The sequence below is a fragment of the Anabrus simplex genome, chromosome 6, assembly GCF_040414725.1.
Source record: "Anabrus simplex isolate iqAnaSimp1 chromosome 6, ASM4041472v1, whole genome shotgun sequence".
In the NCBI taxonomy this organism is placed as follows: domain Eukaryota; kingdom Metazoa; phylum Arthropoda; class Insecta; order Orthoptera; family Tettigoniidae; genus Anabrus; species Anabrus simplex.
In genome coordinates, this window is record NC_090270.1 from 171,208,943 (window position 1) to 171,228,193 (window position 19,251).

At 37.5% G+C, this 19,251-nt stretch overlaps 1 protein-coding gene across 6 annotated transcripts in view; it reads left to right on the top strand.

The window, feature by feature from the left end:
- Marf1 (meiosis regulator and mRNA stability factor 1-like protein) overlaps positions 1–19,251 on the top strand; it is an 818,555-nt gene that overhangs the window by 665,115 nt on the left and 134,189 nt on the right. For all 6 annotated transcript variants that reach the window (XM_067150043.2, XM_067150047.2, XM_067150048.2 and 3 more), the window contains 2 exons: positions 5,969–6,121; positions 13,988–14,106. In XM_067150043.2, coding sequence (XP_067006144.2) covers positions 5,969–6,121; positions 13,988–14,106 — 272 coding nt within the window. The remainder of the gene's footprint in view (positions 1–5,968; positions 6,122–13,987; positions 14,107–19,251) is intronic.

Sequence of the window (19,251 nt, forward strand, 5' to 3'; positions counted from 1 at the left end):
AATGCCCTTTTCCACTCCGCCTGAGTGACTTGATTGGGGAGGGGGGGGGGGGGAGGAGCAAAGAAGGTAGATCCCATGTTACTGTAAATCTAACGGAGTTTGCAAATCTCTACCCAAAAACAATTTCACCGGGGAAAAAGAGGTGGAGTTATTGATGGCAGCCGAAAATAGGTGAGTGATCGTTACACTTTCCTGACAGCTGCAGAAGCTACTGGTGACCACAGGTTTAGTTTTAAAAACGTTTAAACACATATACATAGTTACCAAACATCGTAGCATATCACTTGATAATTTCGAAGGAAAAGCTTTTAAATGTCTTCAAATATTGTTTCAACCAATGAAGCTCAAATTTCAGGTAATTTCATTTAGTACAAGGGTAGTAATGACATATTACTGTTCTGCGGCATAGTTAATAATGCAGTCCAACATGTTTGAATTTGGTGTGTATTCCGTGTGCTAAGACGGTTATAGTAGACGAGATACCTTCTCCAAAATGAGTGCATAGAAACTTTCCCACGAATTGGTCCGTAAATAATCCTTATAGGCACCCGTTATAAATAGTAGCACAAAAACTCACTGTGGTTTGAAACCAATTGAATTCAAATTTCATGGTGATGATAACCTAGTTGAAGAATAAATAATTAAATAATTTTTATCACCAATAAAATTTAGTATTAAAAAAATACAGTTTTACATAACAGGCTCCAAAGCCTGTTCAGCCCCATAACTGGGGGGAGGGTGAGTAGTAATTTTGTCTAGCCAGAATGGCTAGACTGAGTATTGCCCCAAACACAGCCATTCTTGATGTAGCCGGATTGCAATTCCCAGTCCACAGAGTAGTGCACCAGCTAACGCACTCAAACAGTTAACGATCACAAAGCGGAGTCACAGAATAATTAGCAGTAAAAATTATACCTTGTAGTCCAATCAAGATTTTAGAAGTAGATCAATTAACCAAGTACACCCAATAGCTGTCCTGCAGTTCATGGCGCATTGTTAAGTGATGCATTTTATATTGTGAGAAATATTCCTCCCATAACTTACTAAAATGTCATAGTTTGTAATAATTATTATAATAATGTCCCTTAAATTAACGCCACACAATATTCAGACATGATGTTGTACTTGGGACGCAGCAGCAATCCCATCTATCGGAGATGAGTGACAGCAGAAGAGACAAAACGCATTACAACAATGTTCAATGTAATGTTGTTGATCGTTTTTATGAGCTTTCGATATTGTAGGCCTTCTCATTGTTTTCTTCCGACTGTTATGATATTAGAGCATCTAATGTACGGGAAGTTCTTCCTTCTTTCATGACTCCCGTCTTGTCGTATTCTTCAAGAAATTGTTCCTTAACGATTTTTCTCATTTTTATAATTCTTTCTAATTTTCGTTGTTGATATGGACTGATGACCACACGGTTTTACACCTTGAGGCAATCGTGACCAAAAAACCATCACCACTTAACACGATTGAACAATACATTCATGTTAGCCATGTTTGGCGTTGATATGGACTAAGTAATGAAAATCTAAATTATTAATAATTCTGTTATAATTGGTATGGTAAAACAGTATAAGACATAAATGATCAGAAATTGTATTCTCTATCACTTTTTTTTATGTAGTACTTCTCAATAGGACCAATGACGTAGGTATTTAAAAGTTAAATTTTAGGTGCATTCCCCTAAACTATCATTTCACTCAGCATGAATAAAATTATGTATAGCATAGGAACCTCATTCATAGACTTTACATACCGATTTTCATTTAATTCCCGTCATTCATTTTCTCGTGATGGGCATGCATACATACGTACATAGATGAGGGAAAATTAAAAAGTGAATTTCCCCTTTATTGTGGACATGGCCGATAGAGAAATACCATTCTTTTAAAATTCTGATCATTGTACAGACAAAACTATATATATATATATATATTTATTTATTTATTTATTTATTTATTTATTTATTTATTTATTTAAACAGGGTGGTTTTAAGAATGACCCCATTTGTGTTTGGTAACACATAGGAAGATGCAGCTATGTTCCAAATGTGAAGGAACTGTGGGAGATTAATTTACCATCACAGCAGATGTTAGAAATGACCTGTCTTCCTGTAGACACAACTGAACCCATCACTCCATGCTTCTGGAAGTTCGCTGCAACATTTTCTGGTCTGTTGCATTGATATGCCATGATGTTCCTCTTCAAATCTTAAATTGTTCATGATCCTTTTTGGTTATCCTTGTGATAACTCCAGTGGTGTCATTAAATTCAGTGATGTTGGTGGCCACATACTGAGATTGTCTTCAAAGAAGCTGCTGATTAGAGCGAGAGACATGGTTGACATGTTGTAAGTCTTGCTGTCATGCTGAAAATAACAGCTTAGTGTCATCTAGTTGCTCGACAAATAGCAGGGTAATGTTTGTGTACCAGTCTATTCATCGTATTCGAGAAGAAGAATGGACCCACTATTCGATTTGCCAAGTTTTCATACAAAACTTCATACTGTATTGGTTGAGCATGGCCCACATATGGGTATTTTGAGAATTCACATAACCAATCAGATGGAACCAGGCCTCATTTTTAAAGTACGTGATGTTCAGAATTCTTGGTAGCTGTACAGAAAAACCCAAGAACCCTGTGCGGTAATGAACTCTTTTTTTATCGAGCTCCTACAACTCGTGAATGGCAGTAATCTAGTATGGCCACAATTTTATCTCGTCACTCTTTGACATATGTAATACAAATGCACCATTTTCTGAGACAAACGACATAACAATTTTCTAGGAAACTGAAGCAAACAAGTCTTAATATCTGCCATGTCTGTCAAACGAGATGTACAATGCTTGCTAGACTTGCTCAACAAAGACCCAATTGTTTTCAACTTTCTCACCGTAGTCAATATCATTCTCTTACGAGGATTGCGCACACCATACTCTCTCCTGAACGCCCTTTGCGTGGTTACAGTGGAATTCGTAATCCAGTCATTTTTTCATTAAAAACACGCACTGGGGTAATGTATACTGCACCTTTAGCAAATTTACAGTAAAACAGCCCAAGCAAAATTGAGAAAGCAATTGATGCCCAACAAAAATATGTTGCAAATTGTTGGCAAATGTTGGTAAGTGAATCTCTGAGTTTCTTCACATGCAGAAAGCAATCTCTTCTTCTTATCTGCTTTCAGATGAAAATGTGGTCTTTGGAAAACCACCTGGTTAATATAAATAACCCTGTATAAAAGGTGATGGTAGTCGTTCTATAGTACTACAGCTATCCTTCTGATTCTTCTCACTCATGCTCGAAATCTTCCATTGATTTCTCCATGTGCTTAAAGTGAGGGAATGTTACATTTTTGTTTAACAATATGCAGATTTTATTTCACTTTGGTTAACTGTTGTGTACTGAGAGATGTAACACTATTGCACTAGTGAGCAGTTAGTTTTACTTTCTTTGAGTACATTAACACATGATTTTCATTATCACTACTAACTCAGGAACCATATCACATTAAAATCAAGAAACGTAGAGAAGTTTATAGACTACTGAGTTTACGGCGTGTACTACAACAGCCAGATAAAAGTGTGGTTTAATTTTGTGTCAGTTTGCACATTTATCTGGAAGTTTGATTGAAAATGCATACTGCGACATTCGCTAATGTGCAGTCTGGGAGAATATTCTCTCATTTAGCTATGCCAAAGTTGGAGAGACAGTTAATACTCTTATCTGAAACTTCGCTCCTGTTGAGAACTCTGCAGCAAGAATCAAGATGCTATATGAAAAATAAGTTATAATGTAATCTATATACCATATATTTAATACTCGCATAATGGAGCTTCAGTTTGCTGATGACAAACACGTGTCCATACACCTGAGGAGCTTCAAACTTCCATCAACTGTTTTAAGGAACCTTATGAACGATTTGGTCTGACCATCAACACCCGTAAGGCTAAAGTACTTGCACAGCTGGCACCAGGTGGTACCGTCCCTGACCTAAATGTCACCTTAGGAGGATCACCTCTTGAACAGGTAGACCAATTCACCTATCTTGGTAGTATTCTAACTATATGCTGCAACTTAGAAAAGGATGTGGAAAATAGAATACGCTCTGCCCATACAGCTTACAGCCACCTCTCCCACTGAGTTTTCTTCAATACGGATCTCAAAATATATACCAAACTCGTGGTGTACCGAGCTGTAGTCATAACATATCTAACAACATTTCTATATGGATGTGAAACCTGGACACTTTACTGCCATGACGTAAAGAAATTGGAACGCTTCCATCAGCAGAAACTTACATCCATCATGAACATCAAGTGGGGTGACTACATAAAAGTATTGTGGCAGTTCTTGACAAGGCACATATGAACAGCATAGAAACCTTCATCATCACTCATCGGCTTAGATTGTTTGGTCACATCTAGCGTATGAATGATAGCAGACTGCCTGAACGACTTCTCTACAGTGAGATTGGTCATGGCAAGAAGACCTCAAGGTGCTCCTTTGAAATGTTATAAAGACCAGCTTAAGAAGACTCTGATTAGCACCAACATAAACGTTAACACCTGTGCAACAACTGCACAAAACCGTGTTCTTGGGTGCAAAGCTGCTTCAGAAGGTATCTCACTGTTTGAGCAGCCATGTCGCAGACAAGAAATTGAAAACCATGAAATGCAGAAACTACGTCGGATCCAACTGCGTCCTCCACCCACCTTTCCACATGTTTCGTGCGAAGATTGGCTTGATCAGGCATCAGTGACATCTCCACAGATCCAAGACTTCAATTAGAATTGCAGGAGAAAAACGTATTCTCAGAAATGAGCAGCGGCTGCCGATGATATTTGTATATCATTCTTCCTGTTCAGCTATCATCAAATTTTTAAAAACTTCACAGGCTAGCAAGTTGTTGCCACTAACTGTATGAGTTGAACGCATGCATTATAACAAGCGTCCTCGGTAGCCATAGTCATTATGGCGTCATTGTTTGAAGCTGCCTTGCCATTATTTATCGGTTCGAATCCCAAATTTTTTTTTGCCATTTAAATATTAGTACGTAGGGTACTAATTTCCTAATCAATAGAGTGCATGCCAAAACCTTGGGTTCTATTGCAAATCTCTCCGCAGTGCTCCTATGGAGTGAGGGTATGACATATTGTTCATGGTGATTCGTCTGTCGAATGAGGATGTTAAGGAGGTTATATTTCTTTGACTTCGTAACAACCTGTTACTACATATTTACACTAAAGTGAGATAAATGCTTGCCAGGTACTGTTCTAACATTGTCTTGGAAAATTAGAAACTACCTACCTATTAAATTAACAATAAATGTAATAAATAATAATAAAATTAATGATCCTTCATTGCATATGGTGGTATCGACTACGATATAAATTTTACTTTCACCGTAACTTGCAACCTCTAGTAATACAATTTCAAAAGGGATAGCACTAATCAAACAAAAACACAAGGGAACAGGTATTCTACCATGCTAAATTTCACTACATTTTCAGTAACTTCATTGCTAACGCAATGAAAATGTTACATCTTCTGCATCACAATACCATCCATTGGTAGTATGCAAGAAAATATTTAACTTCTGGTTTGAAAAACTGCCGCGTACGTATCTGGCTATTTATCTGACAGTCGTAGTACAGGCCCTTAGTATGTTTTTGAATGAGTGAAAATTTGCTGCCATTATGTTTTTCGAGTTATTTTTGTTCATTCAAATTTGTGTGCGCTTATTTCGTACTCAGTTGCTTACCTGTTCATCTTGGAATATATTCACTAGTACACTTAATTGTTGTTCCCCCACTTCCCCTCACATACTGGTTGATCTATTAATATAAGATGATGTATTTCGATCGGCCATTGTTTGATTTCTTTCTTTCTTTCTTTCTTTCTTTCTTTCTTTCTTTCTTTTGGCATTGCACACTAACAAAATGTCTTATATTTGCAATTGCAGTGGTAACGAACAATCTACTTAATAAAGAGGAGCCTACTGACAGTTGGTTACGTAGAAACCATGATTATTCAACAGGTGCAAATGTTGAACCAAGCAGTAATGAAACTAGTAACGGCAATTCATCGAAGTCTGGTGATGGTTCCAGTAGCTCAGGTAAACATAAATTTGTCAAATGTCTTCATTTAATTTACTTTTGGAAGATACTTTAATTATTGCTTCCCCTCCTCTTTCCTAACATGACCAAGATGTTTCAAATTAAGTCATAAGCCCAACAATAGCTGGGGTAATTTGAATTGATTGGATAACAACTATTGGAGGGGGTGCTCAACAGCAATGGTTTAAACTGCTGGATCTCCTCCTGAATGCCTAGGTTCAAATCCCAATTGATCCTGGGATTTGAGTTTTTCACCTGGAAAATTGCATACGTCACACAGAGTGTCTGGCCTTAAACTTGTGGCCAAAACCCAAAATACCAGGCAAGTTGGCCATGCAGTTAGGGACACTTAGCTGTGAGCTTGCATCCGGGAGATCGCGGGTTCGAGCCCCACTGTCGGCAGCCCTGAAGATGGTTTTCCTTGGTTTCCCATTTTCACACCAGGAAAATGCTGGGGCTGTACCTTATTTAAGGCCATGGCCGCTTCCTTCCCACTCCTAGATCTTTCCTATCCCATCGTTGCCATAAAATTGTCTGTGTCGGTGCGACGTAAATTTTTTTTTATTTTTAAATGAGCCACCATGGCTTCAGAAACCTTACAAAATAACCTTAAGTTTGTTGGATCACAGTTATCTTCAGAATTCTGTCTGGTTATGACAGGTTATTTTGTAAGGTTTCTGAAGCCATGGTGGCTCATTTAAAAATAAAAATAAATTTACGTCGCACCGACACAGACAATTTTATGCACAGATTATAAATTGCTAGGTATTTGAGAAGGTTTATCTGTGTACACACATATGTAATTTACTCAATGTCCTTGTTTGCTTAACCCTAGGCTGATGATGGCATAAAAAATGCCGAAACCGGTACCTACAAATTGACAATAAAAATGTGACATTTTAATTATCACATTTTAAGTAGTATTGAACAGGTGGAGAATCCCTACCCTTTATCTTTGAATGTAAATCTTTTTTTCAATACGGACCAATTGTGAAGTTTTTGATGTTAAAAAAAAACAAAAACAAAAAAACAGGTGTTAGCTATCGACATTGTTGTTCTGTTCCAGTCCTTGTTGATAATAATAATAATAATAATAATAATAATAATACAAACAACTTTATTAAGGGATATTTCTTTCTTAAATATTCACATAAATTTGAAACAGCAGACAGTTTCCATTACAGGCATTCAACTTAGAAAGCACTGCAGTTTTTGCATACTTCTATTCTTACTGTTGGCAGTTTAGACGTAAGTATTCACATAAATTTCTAACAGACAGTTTTCAATACAGATATTCATCTTAGAACACACTACAGTTCTTTTATTGCATTCCAACTTAGAAAGCACTACAACTTTTTTCATACTTCTTCTTGTTTATTGCAGTTTAGGCTCTTCTTGCTTATTGCAGTTTAGGCACAAGTATTCACATAAATTTGAAACAAGAGTTTTCAATACAATCATTGTAGAAAACACTACAGTTCTTTTCTTACTTTTCTTCTTACTGCTTGCAGTTTGGACACAAGTAGGTGACATGTTTCTTGCAAATATGTTTACTACATTTTCCACACAACATATTTGTTTTATTGTCATTGCTTATTGGGCAGAACTTACAGCGTGCACGTTTCATAGATTTTCTTGTTGTTACCGATTCTGACACACCAGCCACATCATTAGGGTTTTGGATGCTTCTGACCATTCTCAAGAAACTTCTGTTCTTGAGAAATGAGTTCTTGATGCAATGTGTTCTCTTATCAGTGATTTTCCAAGTTCCACAAAGAATATTCTTCTTCTAGTCAATTTGCTTGCATTCCAATTAGGATCAATCGAAATCCACAAAACGTATGCATTATAAGCAGAAACATCAAGAATATTTTAGAAAACTATCATTGGCTACCTATTGGTTTTTTGTTTGCATGTATATGTACCTGATAGCTGATCAAGCGTGTCTCCAGCCCCTTTGGTTGTATTATAGTCCAAAATCATTTTTGGCTTCTTATCAGCCCTGTCACTGATTTCATCATCATGGTGGAGAGTGCTCATAAGTACAACATTCTTGTTTCTCTTAGGAATATAATTACCACAGTAGTGTCTTTTGTGAAGTAAAATGAAGAGCTGTGTACCTCCTTGTTGGCCATTTTATGTGGAAGCTCTGGCTTATATTTCTGTATAGTTACCAACATAGTCGATTTCCTTTTCAGAAGCAGCTGTTCTGTCCCAAATTGTACGACGTAACAAAGTTGTCACACGCGATATTCTGACTGCGTAACTCAGAAGTCAGATCAGATACTACCCTCATCCCCTGATTTCTTTCTGGTGCCGCTCCTCTCACCTTTCCTGTATAAATTTGGGCCTTCAGCACGTATGAAGATTTGCTGTCACACAGAGTCCATATTTTGATCCCATATTTTGCCGGTTTACTTGGGATATACTACTTGAAATGGACAGCAACATCTAAATGCTACTAACTGCTCGACAACTGTAACATTTTCTCCTGTATTATACAGTTTAGGAAGGACTTCTACCCACTTTTCCCAAATACTACGAATTGCAGCAAGTTTGTCAGTACGTCGTCTTTCCTCTCTAGTAGATTTCTTGTCAAATCGCAGGACATGTGATATCTTACAGAACGTTTCAAGGCAGATGGTTCCTCGAAATATCTTTCGCCCAGTTTCCTTACCCCACAAACTTTTTGTAGACTCCCCATGAGATCGATATACACCCGCAAGGAATAAGAGTCCTAAGTATGCATGGAAAACAGAGCCATCAATATCTGTCCATTGTTCACCTTAAACTTGCTGCCCTTCAATATTTGTCATCTCTATTATTTCCTTTTAAAGCGCTGTATGAAATACCGCTTCAAATGAACATTTTACATCAGATATTCTGCTGATTGCATACCTGGTAACTCTTGGGGGTACTCTTGATGATGTTCGAAGCTGGTAGACGACCATATTGTGCTGGTGGATGCAACTGCCATATTATATTCCCATTTTTAGAAAAAAAAGTCTCTACACTATTTCGTACAGGTTGTGGACTGTCGTAACTCTCATTGGAACACTTGATTTCAGATGCATTACTGACATAATCTTCAAACTTAGAAAGTGATCCTTCATCTGCTGAGGCATTTACTAATTCTTCAAATTCATCATCAGTCAGTGGTCTAATTGCTATGGTGTCATAATTCAAACTGAGCAGAAACAAAGCATTCACATTTTTGAGAAATATCAATTATTATTTCCTGGGAAAAGCAAGAAACAAGCCCATTGTTGTAAATGCATGGAGGCTTAGTTGATTGTTGTAAGTTGGAATGATACAAACCACTATTCCCATACAATACAACAAAAATAAAGTTCACCATTTCCATCTTTTAGAAATAAATCCGAATTATAGTAATCATGTTTGTGTCGGGTCATTATGACCCAAACATTACATATGTAACCATTACAGTTTGTGCCCAAACTTCTTACACTATTTTAAAACTTTTCTGAAACACGTGCTGCTCTTCCATTTTCAGACAGTCACCAAATTTCATAAACATACATTAGTGTTCAAATAATGAAAAAGAACGTGTATATTCTTTTCGGGTCATATAGACCTGAACAGAACAGCAGGGTTAAAAGTGTACAGATTTTTTAAAACTTAGATTTCAAAATTTGACCTAATTTTTGTATCTATAGTGTATTTTTTGCATGGATATGATACCTTTGTGAGAATATTCAGCTAATTTTGCAATTCTTGATAGTACATTTTGAGAATTACAATTTTTTACAAAATTAAGCACACAGGTTAAATACACAATAACCTCTTCTTTACTTTAAACACTTAGTCAAACAATAATATCAGATTAATGAATTCCACCTATTCAATACATAAGGGGTTTTTTTATTTAAATTTAAGAAATAGATCTTAACATATTAAAATACAGGTACATGTTTTTGCCCATAATGAGGGAATCATCAGCCTAAAAGTATCATACCTGCAAGAATGAAAAATCAGGATCCTGATTGTTCTATTCTTAGTTTTTAAGGAAGGTCTGAAATTTAAATAAGAGGATGCTCTTGTAGGTACAAATGTTCAAAAAGATTAGCAAGTGGAAGACAGTAGTTACAAGTACTCTTATGACAAAGTCTTATAATCAATCCTGATAATAGATTATTAAGAATGTCTTGCTTTTAAAAACGTGGTAACAAGTAGTGGAGTCAAAAGTTCAAAATGTATACGTAAATTTCTGCGTTGAAATGAAATCTGGTAATTAGTGCCTTTAATATTTAGGAAAAAAGTCACTCTTACTGGTGGTTAAATTAAAATCCGAAAGTTTTTTCTCTCTTGAAGTTGTTAATCTTATCTTTTCACATAATCTTATCCTTTCACATAAGAATACCGCACTTAAGCGACTGCAGCTATCAAGCTTGGTGAAATATTCAGTTAGATCACTAGCAGAATATGAATAAATTAATTTATCCGGTGTCATGTAAGCTGCTTCAGTGAATCGGTTACCTTTTTTTTGCACTCTCCTACAACTTATTTCCTTTTATGTCCATTCTAAACTTTCTAATTACAAGAAGGTCTGAAAAATCCCTATCGCCCTCTTGCTCCAAGGATTCCATTACAGTTTCATCAGGCTCCTGTGCGGTCTGAAGCAGTACGTGATTGTTTGTGGTGCACTCTTCTTCCCCATCCCTCTCCCATTCAGTCGTCACTTCATAGTTAAGTTCCGAGTTCCAGTTCGAGCTTTTAGTTACTATTTTATCATCAGTTAAAATGTGATGCCCAGGCAATATATCATCAGTATGAAGACACTCCTTAATGTTATTTTCATCCACTTCTCCAAAATGAATGTTATTTAAAATAGTCTTCAGGATATCTTTGATCATCAGTCTTCCATTTTCATCTTAATTAGTGAACCCATAAAAAATATTGGCGAGCTCTTCGACACCAACATACAATTTTCTCCATGATCAAGTGATGTTCTGAGTGGTTACTAGATCCCCTGATATCTGAGCCAGATAAAGCACTTCTTTCAGATTTAGTTTTTCCCAGAACTAAATCATCAGCATTTCTTCGGAAAGTAAGAGGCCTAGACTGTTTATAATGCGCCTTAAAGGTTGCGATGACGCCTTGGTCCATGGACTGAATTAATGACGTTACATTAGGCGGCATATAGGAAACAAAATGTTTCCAACCTCCGATTTAAACTCTGCATCAGCAAGGTGAGAGGGTAGATTATCAAGAAAAAAGGGCAGCCTGTGGAGACCAAGGAATCACGAACCTGCAGAACAAACTTATTGTAGAACCAAGTCCTGAAAATGTCATGTGCCATCCATGCAGATTTGTTAGGACAGTAATCTACTGGAAAATACTTCATCACTGTTCCTTTGAAAGAATGCGGATTTTTTGCTTTATCAACGATCGCTAATTTTAATTTATGGTCGCCACTAGCGTTCGCACAGCATAAGGGCACACTCTTTACTAGATTTGTGACCTGGAGCTGATTTCTCTTTAGCAGTTGCTAATGTTTTACTGGGTAAGCACTTCCAATAAAGTAGTTTTATCGGTACTGTACACTTGACTTGGAACGAAATTGTTTCTTTCAATTATGTGCTTAAACTCGTACCTAAAGTTTTCTGTTGCTCTGCTGTCACCACTTTGATTTTCTCCTTCCATGTTTAATTCTCGAATGTCATGTCTGTTCTTAAATGTCTGTAGCCAGCCATGAGACACTGGAGAGGACCCTTAGAGCCACACCTTTTTGTGAAAAATTTTGTGCCTGCCTTGTTATCATAGCATCACTAATAGGTACACCTTCGATGTGCTTTTGCTGAAATCAAGTGAATAATGCAGCATCTAGTCCTCTTAAAGATGATGCTTACATTGTTTTCCTTTAAGCAGGTCCGTGCAAACTGTCAGAACTCGCTGCAAACTGCAACATTTTGTCTTGATTCTTCATTAAGTACTGCACTATTGTCACACTAACACGAACTCTGATGTTAAATTTCAGAGTAGTTCATCTTTTTTTAACCATTCAATTAAATTCACTTTATTTTCAATGGTTAAAACTTTTTTCTTTGCTGTAGAATTCCAACCCAACATTTCTCGGCTCTTAGAGCGGAAAATACATGTTCAACTTTATCGGTCACCCTTGCTTTTCCTTGCTTTGCACAACAGGATGTAGCCTACCTGTTTATAAATAGTGGAGGTTGTCTGTGATGGACCACTAGGCTGGTTTCCTATTCCTGTGCATTGTAAAAAAATTTATGATACAGTAGCCTAAGTGGTGAAAATATTTAACCTTACAGAGAACAATAGGAAAGATACATACTTGGAGATGTTGCACACTATCAAAGTAAATTGTAGGTATCTTTCTGAAGTACAAATGACCAGCATACTGTACTCTATGCTCCATGGGCTGGGAGAGGGAACATTACCTTATTCGTCAATAATGGAATGAGTAATAAAGTTTTTGAGAGTTGAATTCGAATAGCATCCCTCTCTTTCGTAACAGTTAAAAGGTAAATAATTTTACACAACATAAAACACATAGTAAAAAATGTTTGAAGTCATATTGTCCTCAACGCCGATTGCCAGTCTATGCACATATACTACAGTAGTTCTATTATAATCGTGGCGGGCAGTTGAGGCAATGGCCTTGTGATCCCAACTTGGTAGGGTCGATCCTGGCTCAGTCCAGTGGTATTTGACGGTGCTCAAATACGTCAGCCTCTTGTTGGTAGATTTACTGGCGCATAAAAGAACTGTGAGACAAAATTTCAGTAACTCGGCGTTTCCGAATACTGTCAAAGTAGTTAGTGGGGCGTAAAACTATTTATTATTATTATTATTATTATTATTATTATTATTGACATCAAGAGTATGCTCTTTCAGTTTTGGAGTGACTGTACATTGCTTTTGAAAAATAAGATCATTTTTTTTAGGCGACAGGTAATCCACAGAACAGTTGCTCGAGGGAGAGATAATTGAGGTTTTAGTGTATTGTGATACTGCTCTCCCACATCTCACGGCTTCCCCAATACCTGAAGACTGCACGTTGCTTGCAGGGGATGCTCTAGCATTTTCCAAGGACACACCCTATTTGCACTAATTTTTAGGCTATTACAACAGGTTCACAACTCCGGCTCCATGGCTAAATGGTTAGCGTGCTCGCCTTTGATCACAGGGGTCCCGGGTTTGATTCCTGGCAGGGTCAGGAATTTTAACCATAATTGGTCGATTTTGTTGGCACTGGGGCTGGGTGTATGTGTCGTCTTCATCATTTCATCCTCATCACGACACGCTGGTCGCCTACGGGTGTCAAATCAAAAGACCTGAATCTGGTGAGCCGAACTTGTCCTCGGACACTCCTGGCACTAAAAGCCATATGCCATTTCATTTCACTAATGTGTTCTTTTACATGTATATTAGTGTTCGAAGTGTTACATTTACCTTCGAACTAAGTCAACACTGAAAAAGAATGGTTCCTTCTCATCAAAGAATGAACATCAATCTGATGAAAACAGCAGAAAATATCATTTTTGCATGCAAAGTGAGTTAGATTTTTTAATAATGCAGTGCCATATTCTCCTTAGGATTGGGAATTATTCTCTCTCGGGGAACAATTATCTGTATTCCCATTATGTATTTGTGGAAGAACAATCTGCAGTATATTTACTCATTTCCCTGTGCATAACTTTTTGCTCTTGCTGTACCATTGATTTCAGGGAAATTGGCAATTTCACATGCAGTTACTCTCTTGTGTTTCCTGCATTTCTTGAAATGTATTCTGCATTAATATAGGCTACCTTCAGTAAAAATTCACATATCTGCAAAGTGTAGTGAAATTTGTTGTTAATGATTGTTTTTCCTTCTAGATTCTAGGGTTCAGTTCCCCAACAAGTATGATTTACCGGAAATACTGACTGACCTTACCAGTGGATCCTCTCAAGGTTGTGATTTAATTGAACCTGAAAAACCATTTTCACCTAAAAAGGTAAAGTTATAACAATTTTTCTACTCTATACAATGTGTCTTCTTTACATTATTTTTGTACCCAAAGCTTATGAAAAAGGAATTAAATACGAATTCCATTTAGTGTCATCTGTGGAATACTAATTGTTATTGGTACTGTAGAGGGGCTGATCTGTTCCCAGAACATAATTGAAATGAAGGGTGAAAAACAAATGAAATGAAGGGTGAAAAACTCTGTTTTAGCACTCCAAGTTACTGCTGACATTAACTCTGTAATAGATCAGATAAAAAGAATTAAAAACTAAGTATGTTGATATACATGAAACCTGCCTTAACAGACACCTCTCACCGGCGGACACCCCTCCTTCGCAGACGATTTTCTAGGTACATAATGAAATCCCATGTTGTGTATGAGTAATTTACCCCTCTTATATGGACATCCTCTATTACAGATGCAGACACATCAGACACTTCCGTTTTTTTTTTTTTTTTTTTTTCTTTTTTTTAAATTATTTGTGTCCTGTACTGTTCGCTTCCTTTTTGCACAAGCGGTTCTTTCAAGAATTGTAGGCACTCTAACTTGTGGTGCAGGTTGTACACATTCTTGGAAGGCAACACTAAACTATGCTGTCACTCCCAGAAGTTGTGTAATCTGACATGCTCGACAGCACTGGAATTCGTACTTTCATTGTCAGGTTACTTTTAATTGATTTGTGGGTGTTTAATGTGTTCAGTTTTATGTTTAGTAAGTTGGTCTATTTTAATGTAGTGAGCGGTAATAATGTACAGTGTGCTCAATAGAGGTTTCCGTAAAAGTTATTTTGTCTCTTAGAAGCATCGCAGCTACAGCAGGGCATCTACAACTTTCTTATGCGAGTACAGTACAGTATATTATACAATACCATACCTGCCATGTAGTCCGGTTTTTCCGTAAAATGTGCGGATTTTGAGTGTTTTATGGTTGTATGGATGGATGTTATTGTACGGATTTTGAATATCCGCACTTGTTTTCAATTTCTGCATCCAAATCGGATTTATTTGACTTTCGATAGTAGCTGAAATTCAACCGATAAATGTATTTATAATCACATTATTGATCATCACCATGCTTTTGTCACCTGTTCAACCTCACCTGCTACTTCATTCACTGAGATGTTCCCAAACAAGTAGCAGGCTATGATTTTGAAGAAAATAAATCAGTGAAAAGTAGCAGGCAGTGAATGTATGTGTAACATTTTAGTAACTACGTCGTGCTTCATAGCAGTTGAAAGGCTTTGTTTGTGTGTGGGTATGAGGTTATGAGTAACATTGGCGGTTGTTCTGAAACTCGTGGAATTGTGTGATGAATTTATAAGCGATTTAGTATTTTTAGTGGTGTTCGTAACAAGTTCAACGAAGGAACTATATTGTCAATCTTTTAGGGAGGCATATTCTGCTGAATTGCCTTGTTTTATATGATCATGGAAAGGCGAAACATTTGCATTCTGTTCCATGTGCTCGTGTGATATAAATGTTTCTCACAGAGGTAGAACAGAATTAGTAAATCACAATAAATCTGTTAAACACGTCTCCAAAACAAAATTTAAGGATGGCAGTCTGAAAATAAATTAGTTTTGTACCTCTTCTGGAGCTGACCTTGATATAGTAAGAGCGGAATGCTTGTTCACTTCATTTTTATTTGAACATAATATCCCGTTCGCTGCTGCCGATCATACTGGTGCTCTGTTTAGGAAAATGTTTCCAGGTTTATAAATTGCAAAAAAATATGGCTGCGGTTGTACAAAAACCACACACATTTTGAAAGAAGTGGCTACGGATTCAAGAAGTGAACTCGTTGGTTACATGCAATGTGAACCATTTCTTTAGCTACAGATGGGAGCAATAATAGTAATGCCAAGCTTTACCCTATTGTCACCTGTTTTGTGGCAAAGCTGGAAAAGCTAGTTAGCTCAGTGTTGTAACAGTAAAAGTTGATTATGTCGGCTAGCTGAACACGAGACTCGACACAGAGGTGTCCGGTCTCTGATTTGTTACAGAGGAGAGGGAAGTAAAATAAGTATAATGGAATGTTTTTAATTTTTTTCAAAAGTTTATTCATAAAATAAAATCAGATTTCAACATCACCTCAGTACAGTAGTTACAACAAGTATTTCTCCCGAGATTGAGCCGGTCTTGGTACACTGCAGGATCGCAATGTTCGTTCATAGGGGCTCCATCTTCTGAGAAGGTCTCAAATATCTCGAATTGTTAGAAGGTCTTGAGTATCTAGAAGATCTAGATGGTCTAGGAGCACTCGTAGTATTGGGTGTAATACTGCACTAAGATTCAAAATGGACTCCTAAAAGTATTTGATCTGCACGAACAAAGTTATTGTTAATGGCGATTTTAAACAAATCACAAGTGTTGATAAAATGTCCTCACAGTTTGATTGCACTGGATAATTGCAATGTAATATCACTGTACTTGATGTACACAGTCATTACCACTGGATTGAGTTAAGTAATAAATTAAATTGAATCTTTGATGTATCAGCCACAGAAAACAAATAAATCACTTTATCAAAGGTAAATATGAGAACTTTGGCTGAATAATGATGTAGAAAATAAAATATTCCACTTTCAAACTTTACACAGTTCAAGTTCGAATTAATTCTTGAAATAAAATGAAACCAAAGAATTTGTTCTGTGAATTTAGTCCCGTTCACGATTGAATAATGGCGAAAAAGAAAACGTGGCGAAAAAGAAAACGCTGTCCTTTCCTAAACCGTCCTGGGTTCAACACAAGTCCTATCTGGATAGTTAAGAATGTTGACTGCACCAGTTTATGTAACAACAGTTCTAAGACTGTGTTCTATCGTGAATCTAGTCACTTGGAAAATAAATCCTAAGTTCGATAGCACTGTTAAATTCAACTATTTGTGTCAGTAGCTTGTAACATAAAAGTAGAATTTGACGAAATGTTCTAACACCTTGGTAGAGTAATCGTGCACTTTGACGTATTACTACCACAAAATTTAATCACCTGTACAGTTTGAAATACCGAATTACATTTCGCTATTAGCATAGTTTTATCACTTGTTAGGGTTAAATAAAAAATTATGTACTTTTTTGACGGTTCACTAACGACAAAGTTTTATCACTTTTAGCATTCAATGTTAAATCACTTTGTACAGTTTAAACACTGTCATTCAAATACTATCATTTCTTGTGATTCAAACATCAAATTACGTTTAAGTACTTACTAGCGTTGTATCATACTAGTGAGGAAATACAAGTTCGGATCACACTGTTCCTGTAAATAGTTACAAACACTTTAACTGTTCACGTCTCAACTCGTACGCAACTTCTATTACCACACGCAAATGATACTGTAATTTTTCCAAGTCTTGTAGATGCATTGTAGAAACAGAGTTCAATAGTACGCGGACTTAAACTTTCATCAGAGAGTCGAACTGGCGACTTACATCATGGCAGCAGAATGACGAACAGCTGACCGGCCGGCCTCGACTGTGGCATATAGTAGACTGGCTTGACAGGCGAAATGCCTGCCTTTTTATACGGGATCCCCGAAAAATTGTGATTGTTCTATTTCTTCTAATATCTCCCTTAGCCGGCCCCCATGGTGTGGGGGTAGCGTGCCTGCCTCTTACCCGGAGGCCCCGGGTTCGATTCCCGGCCAGGTCAGGGATTTTTACCTGGACCTGAGGGCTGGTTCAAGGTCCACCCAGCCTACATGATTAGAACTGAGGAGCTATCTGACGGTGAGATAGCGGCCCCGATCTAGAAAGCTAAGAATAACGGCCGAGAGGATTTGTCGTGCTGACCACATGACACCTCGTAATCTGCAGGCCTTCGGGCTGAGCAACGGTCACTTGGTAGGCCAAGGCCCTTCAAGGGCTGTAGTGCCATGGGGTTTGGTTTGGTTTGGAATATCTCCCTTAATTCTTAACACATTTCTTTCAAACTTGGGAGTCATAATCATAAAAAGTTGGGCTACACGACGACATAGTTCATTTCTTCATACCTTAATCCACTCAAAAAATATCAACAATGGAAAGAATCGAATCTTCTGTCGGCTGACGCAACGTGGCCTTCACCGTTTTCCACAGTTTGTGATGTCACAACTCCTCGTCGCTTTCAGCTGGCATGCTTGCAGGCTGCTCCATGAGCTCACTCGGCGGGAAACATAACTTCACACATCGGGGACTCTAACTTAGAACAGTATTCCTTGTATAGTGTTGTCTGTCCCTGCCTTGGTGGGTGATTCAACGGGATGATAATAACAATAATAATTGTATGGCCTCAGCTACCGTGTGCAGACATTTCAATTTGACGCCATCTGGCTGTCTGCTCGTCAATTTTGACGTTCCGTTTTACTCTAAGCCCACTACATGGCAGACCGAGTAAACCGAAACTCTCTTGGGCGTCTATGGCTGAGATTTAGTGAATTTTGTCGGGTAATCACCAAATGTGTCACCAGAGATCTTTTACATGCCGACATCGTACGACATGGAGTGTCGAATGGACTTTTTTCTGCCCTTCAAAAATCCGACTACCTCTGCCGGGTTTGAACCTGCTGTCTCGGGATCCGGAGGCCGACACTCTACCACTGGTCCACAGAGGCAGCTATTCAATGGGATGTAATATTGGTAATTTGGTAATTTCATTGTTAGTGTGTTACAAAATACCAATTCAAAATTGTGTAGCATTCTGTTCCGACAATGCTCCAGTCATGATTGGAAGGAATGGAGTTTCTGCTGTTTTAAGGGAAGCACAGGCATCTTTGTACTGGGTTACTCATGCCATTTGATGAACTTCGCTGCTGAGAAAGTTGCAAGCAGTTTGCCTGTTAAAGTTGATGAACTATTTGTCGACATCTTCCATTATTTAGAAAAGAGTTGTAAGAGGAAGGAACGCCTTAAGAAATTCCAAGAGCTTCACAACAAGGAAACGAAGAAGATACTGAAACGTTTGTACATGATGGCTATCATTAGGAAGGTGTCTGCAGAGGCTGTAAGAGCACTGGGATCCACAACTGGGTTTCTTTAAAGATGAGGTCTAAGGAGGGCTATTGTTTTGTAACTTTCAGGTCTATTTTTAGGTTTTCCAGGCTTCAATATGGAAATAATTTTGACTTCCTTAAAATCAGGTGGGATTTGTCTAGTCTG